This window comes from Gracilinanus agilis, chromosome 5 (genome assembly GCF_016433145.1).
Source record: "Gracilinanus agilis isolate LMUSP501 chromosome 5, AgileGrace, whole genome shotgun sequence".
NCBI classification, from domain to species: domain Eukaryota; kingdom Metazoa; phylum Chordata; class Mammalia; order Didelphimorphia; family Didelphidae; genus Gracilinanus; species Gracilinanus agilis.
The window spans coordinates 105,596,226-105,603,106 of NC_058134.1; the positions used below are offsets into that span (position 1 = coordinate 105,596,226).

At 34.8% G+C, this 6,881-nt stretch overlaps 1 protein-coding gene across 1 annotated transcript; it reads right to left on the minus strand.

Moving 5' to 3' along the window:
- Positions 1-4,249: 4,249 nt before the first annotated feature.
- Positions 4,250-5,218, minus strand: LOC123248738 (olfactory receptor 13-like). The gene has a single exon (XM_044677593.1). The coding sequence runs from the start codon at positions 5,174-5,176 to the stop codon at positions 4,250-4,252; it is 927 nt and encodes a 308-aa protein (XP_044533528.1). The 5' UTR covers positions 5,177-5,218.
- Between the last annotated feature and the right edge of the window lie 1,663 nt (positions 5,219-6,881).

Here is a 6,881-nt window from a genome sequence, read left to right on the forward strand (position 1 = left end):
TTTGAAGATCAGATTTTCTGTGATTTTCTATTCATCTCTGTTACTTTTATCAGGAAAATTTGGAAATCCTCTGTTTCATTAAATATCCATTTTTATGATTATACTCAGTTTTACTAAGTAGATTATTTCTGTTTGTAATTCTGACTCCTTTGTCTTGCAGAATATAATATTCCAAACCTTGTGCTCATTTATCTAGAAAGCTGCTGAATCTTGTGTCATCCCAACAATGGATCCATTACATTTGAATTGCTTCTTTCTGGTTTCTTGTAGTGCCTTATCTTTGACATGAAATTTGACTAAAATAGTCCTAGGATTTTCCATTTTGGAATTTCTTTTGTAAGGTGATTGGTATATTCTTTCAATTTCTATTATTCCCTTGAGTTCAATTATATTTGGGTAGTTTTCTTTGATAATTTCTTGAAATGTAATGTGTAGATTCTTTTTTAATATGGCCTTTTGAGAATCTAAGAATTCTTAAATTATCACTTCATCTATTTTTCAGATCAGCTTATTTTTTTCCATGAAATATTTCATGGTTTCTTCTATCATAAAATCTTTTGGATTCATTTGATTATTTTTTGATATCTTATGGAGTCATTAGCTTCAAATTGACTAATTCTAATTTTCAAGGGATTATTTTATTCATTAGAGTTTTATAACTTTGTATTGTTTGGCAATTTTAAGGAGTTATTTTATTGAGTAATTTGTGCCTTTTAATTTTTTTTTATTAAGCTGTTAATTCTCTTTTTGTATTTTTTCTAGCATTAATTTCTTTATTTTTCTTTTACTGTCTTTATTTAATTTTTTAAATTATATTTTACTTTAAAAAATTACTTCCTTTAGCTTTTCTAATAACTTGTTGGGCTTGTTTCCAATCTGCATTTTTATTTGAGGTTTTGCTTGCAGTTTTTCTTAAGATTTCATTTTCTTCTAAGTTTTAATCTTAAATATAATAGCTTTTTAAAATCATATTTTTTTCATTATTATTTACTCCATTTGCCAGCATATTGCCTGAATTTGAATTTGCTGTTAGAGTTTGGCTCTTCTCACATCTCACATATTCTGATCTCGCCTTCTGATTTTAATGTACTGCTATTTTTTCAGCTAGGTTTGGGAGTCTATAAGTTTTCAATGCTTTCAAGGTGTTGTGATGTTGGGAGAGATCTTTTGTCTCTGCTTCTTCAGGACCACAACCCTTCTTCACTCTAGAATTTTGACCTATACCTAGTGAAAGATAGGAATTTGGGAAGAAAATAATGAACCAGAGTGGAGATATAGAAGTTGATGGAATGAAAGAAACTAGGAGGTACAGGGGAAGTTCTTGGAATCCTGGTGAGAATTCTGGAGAAGGCAACTGTCATCAGGGAGTTGAGCTTGAACCCTGGAGAGCACCTCCTAAACCAAGCTCTCTTGCCCTATTGGCCTTCAATCTGTTCCCGTGAGAAATCAGCTAGTTCCCGATATCCATCTTTGGTCCCAAACCCTGTTATAACACCTATCAAAGTCTCAAGAGGAAATTGCCAGCAACAGTGACCTGAACTGCCCAGTTGCCTTGGTGGAGCTTTGCCTGCACCAGGGTGAAAGGTTCATGCCTGGCTCCAGCTCCTGGCTCCACAATGATCTGAGGCTTACATTAAAGACTATAATTGATGTGGGCTTAATTTAGGAGAGCTAGATTAGACTGGGAATTGAGGCAGAGAGGGAGTGAGAAGAGTCTCAGCTCTGCTGAGGGCTGAAGTGACCTTCTGCAGGGTCCGTGGTGGGAATAAGATAATATTTATTAATAATAGGCAATCCCTAGCCCACATACCTTACCTTACCTTACCCAAATGAACAACTTATAATAAACCTGTTACTGTCTTAATAAGAGTCAGATTTGTTGTCTGCTGGCCTTGGACAGAGAGTAGCCATATTGCTCTCTGGACCCGAGAAGACCATCTCCACCCTAGACTAGGTTCGGTCAAACCCCAGTCACCCATCTAAATGATCTTTTAACACTAGGAAGAAGTTCCTACTGCCTTGCAACTGCATGTGTTCCTCCTGACTTAGTAGTTATGATCTGGAACTAAATAATCAGCAATGGAGTTTCCAAATGGTACCTGGTCCTGCTCCCAATACCAGCACAGAGGTCCTTCATAATTTCTTTTTAACCAGGTATTTAATCCTCTTGTTCTCTATCAGCACTGAATGTTCCTGGTGCCGCTGCTGTTCTGGCCTCCACTGTCACCTACAAGGCCTTTAGTTGGTGTTATTTCCATTCAATTATAATCTTGTAAGCCCCTAGAGAAGTGTCCACAGACCTTATTTTCTCTTGTTAAGCCCTGAGATGGGAAAATTTTTAGCTGTTATTTTTTATTCGTTATCCTGTTTAGAAGTCAATTTGACACACTTTAAAAATTATTTAGATAGGTATGTTGGGAGAGCTCTACAAAAAAGTGTATTTTATTCGAACAATAGGCATTCGTTTCATAATACCATAATTTATAATCAATATTAATACCAGATTTTACTATAGGGTATCAAAATAGATGATTTATGTAAATATAAATAAGGGGATGTCATTTAATGTCTTTTGTTTAATTTCTTTTGGACAGTCAGTGATGGTGCAGCTTTTTGTGTCCAAATTAATTCATAAGGTATTTTTTTTTCCATTTTCCTTTTAAACCATGACAGCTGACAGAACTCCTTATGGTTTGTGCCTTGACAGTACAATTCAAAATTATTCAAATTAATAAGGATTTATTAAGTATAGACCATCAGCTAAACAAAAGCATTGTAGTTTAATAGAGCTTCAGTCTTAGTAATGATGACTTTGTTTAAAGTCCTACTTCTAACACAAACTGACTTGTGAACCTTGATGAAACAACTAATTTCAGAGCATTCTAGGCAACTCTTAAAAAATATAAGTTGCAACAAAGAAATTGAACTACAGTGGTAGAGGTATTTTCCTCATCCTGGACTTCCTATATGAATGAATGGATAAGTCCATTCCTTATTCCTCTTTGCATGAAACTATGTTAAATACTAAAAAAACCTAAGAGACTGTTAAGCAGCCCAGTTGAAAAAACACTGGACCTAGAATGAGAAAGAGCTGACTTCAGGTTCAGGTTCTGTCACTTGCTAGTTGTTTGACTCTGAGCATGACTGTTTGCTGAAGTTTCCTCAAATGTAAAACTGAAATAATAATAGCACCTATCTCACAGGGTTTCCCTGAAGATCAAATGAGATGATAGTTGTAAAATATCTATTTCTTCTCTCCTCCCTTTATAAAGTTGGAAAGACAACCAAACCATACATACTCTGTGGTAGGAAGTAGAAAGTATCAGAAAATGCATCTCTAGTTCTGAAATCCAGAAATAAATGGAGCTAAGTGAAGTTGTTTTCTGAGTCCTATATATGAGGTGATGCCAAGAAAGGCTAAGAGTCAATTAACCACCCAGAGTTCAAACATCTCTGAATACTATCATGGAGAAAGACCACTAAGTCTTAGTCATTGACCAGACATCAAATATTGATACAGTGAGGATGAATATAAGTAATGCCCACAAGGAGATTATTCAACAAATAATGTGTGATTAAATGAAGCAGGAATTAGGAAAATTATAATATAAATTTCTTCTTGTCAAAGACTTATTAATCACAGTTTCACCTACAATGCACACACAGAATCATACACACTCATTCTACTATTTTTATGTTTCCGCAAATGTAATATTTATCATTAATTTTTGATAAATGTATAAATATTCCAGCTTTGATTAAATATTTCCAGAAAAACTCATTCTCCAGGGCCTTTGCTTGGATGGCAGAGTCAAGGGTCCAAGAGCATTTACAAAAATTACATATTTACTCTGCATTAGAAAATTATTCTGTGTTGCTAGCATTTTCTTATTACATTGGTCCTTTTGCATCATGGTACATCTAAAATATACACAGTTCCATGCCACTTCCTTCCTTACCAGTCCAATAGTTGGAAATGCTACTCTCTTCAATAGAATCTCTTCATTTGGGTGGGTGATTTTAAATTTTTCTTTGAAAAATTTGCTAGCTTGTATAAAATATTTACATAGGCTAAGAGAAGTAAACACACACGTGTATATAAATATATATATGCATATATATATATACACACACACAGACTTCATTTTACTGCACAGTTTACTACTATGAGATCCAATATAACTTGCTATTATGACAACAGTCACAATTTTTGACTAATTTGTTAGGATTTTAGAGTCTGTCAAGACTTTTATGATGATCTCTCCTTCCCCAAAAGTCTCTTCAAGGCCCCTTTTACTTCATTGTTCCTCAGACTATATATAAGGGGGTTCAGCATGGGATTAAATAGGCTATGGAATAGGAGGAGATATTTCTCCTGCCCTTTGGAGTCCCCATGCTTGGGTCCAATGTACATAATGATGGCAGTGCCATAGAAAAGCCCTACTACACAGAGATGGGAAGAACAGGTGGAAAAGGCTTTCTGTCTGCCCTCTCTTGACTGCATATGCAGGATTGCACAGATGATTCGTATATAGGAGATCACAATTGAAGAAAGGGGCCCCACCAACACAGAAGCAGCCCCTGCCAAGACCAGAATCTCATTGATATGGGTATCAGCACAGGCAAGTTTGAGAACAGCTATGATTTCACAAAAAAAATGGTTAATTTTTTGAGAGCCACAGAAAGGCAATGGCAATAATAAAAATAGATGAACCAAGGCCAAAAGGTATCCAAGGACCCAAGAGGTCAGGGCCAGGGTGATACATACCCTCCAGCTCATGATGGCAGAGTATCTGAGGGGGTGGCAGATGGCCACATAGCGATCATAAGACATCACCACCAAGAGAAGACACTCTGTGTGTGCAAAAGTCAAAAAGAGAAATGTCTGTGTTATGCATCCTGCATAGGAGATGGGTCTAACAGGGTCCAGCAGGTTTGCTAGCATCTGGGGCACAGTATTGCAGGCATAGGAGATATCAACAATGGCCAAATGTGAGAGGAAGAAATACATGGGAGTACGGAGTCGGGAATCCAGACATGTAAGTCCAAAGATGACTCCATTCCCCATCAGAGTGATGGCGTACAGCAGAGAGAAGAGCCCAAAGAGGAATATCCGCATGTCATGTCCAACAGGAAATCCCATTAAAATGAATTCTTTGACCAATGTCTGATTCATACTTCTGTGACAGAAACAAAGAGATTGGGAAAGTCCTGTAAATGAGAGCATTGTTTTGTGCATTTAAGAATACTTTTAATGACCTTAATGTGACATTATTAAAATACTTAAGAACCTAATTTCTATTCCATTGGTATTTTATTTCCAAAGACTCCAACTACTGGAGGAAGGAATCACCAACTAGCTGACAAAAACTCTTGGAAAAATCAGAAAAGTGTGGTAGAGATTAGATATAGTCTAAGAATTGACACGATATACCAAGATAAGTTCAATATCAAAGAATAATGCAGAAAATACTACAACTGTGGATAGAGGAAGAACTCATGATAATACAAGGAATAGAAAAGATCACAAAAGATAAAATGACAACCTTCATTACATAACATTGAAAAGGTTTAGCACAAACAAAATCAATGCTGATAAAAGTAGATGGGAAATAGTTGACTGGGAAAAACATGTTTCCAGCAAATTCCTCTCTTAAAAGCCTACTTGCTAAGACATAAAAGTAATTGATTAAAATATATAAGAATGATTCTCTCCCCAATTTATAAATATTGAAAAATATAAAGTCAACTCTCAAAAAAAAGAAATCTAAGGTAATAAAAGGTATACAAAATTACTAATAACTAGAGAAATGAAAATCAAACAAATTTGAGGTTATACATTTATTCATTCATCAGATTATAAACAATGAAATAAAAAACTGAAAATAAAGATTTATCAGAAGAATTGTGGGTAAACAAGCAAACTGATTCACTATTTGTCAAGGTTTGAAATGATCCAGATATTCTGGAAAGCAATATGAATTGTACCCAAAATATCACTCAATTGTGCATATCTCTTACTCATGAAATATTACTACTCCAGAGATCAAAGATAGGAAAATTCCCTAGAAGACAAAAAAATTTATAGTAGCATTTTTAAAGTGGTAAAGAACTGGAATCTCTTTTTAAAATCCTTTCTATCCATATTAGAATCAATACTGTATACTGGTTCTAAGACAGAAGAATGATAAGGGCTAGGCAAATTGAAGTGACTTGCCTAGGATCACCCAGTTAGGAAGTGTCTGAGACGAGAATTGAACTCAGGATTTCCTGTCTCCAGGCCTGGCTTTCCATCTTCTGACCCACATACCTGACCCCAAGACCTCAATTCTAAGGAGGTAGCCACCTACTGAGGAATGGTTGAACAAATTATGGTATGTGACTCTAACTGAATATTACTACATCTTAAAAATAATTAAAAGAATAATTTCAGAATAAACTTGAGATTTTCATGAAGTGATCTGGTGATGTGAAATAACCCAGGGAAAATTTGCATAATAACAATGACATTATCAAGGACAGACACATAAGAAATATTTAAGAAGTCTGATCAATATGATGGTCAACCTTGTTGATTCCTTAAAATTAGTTATGAAAATGCTAACCACCTCCTGACAATGAAGTGAGGAACTCATGTTGAAGAATGAGACATTTCTTCCCAGATAAAGTCAAGGGGAGAATTATTTCATGTAAGAAGGTATATTTGATTTAAGCAATATTTCTCCTTTTGTTTTTATTTTTATTTTTTGCCAGCATCCTTGTGGGCACAATGGAATCATAAATACAGTTGATAAAATGAAAAAAAAAGGAAACCAAGAAAAGAGGATCTTTGAAGTATTTAATGATGTGTATATATATATGTATATAAATATAAGTATGCA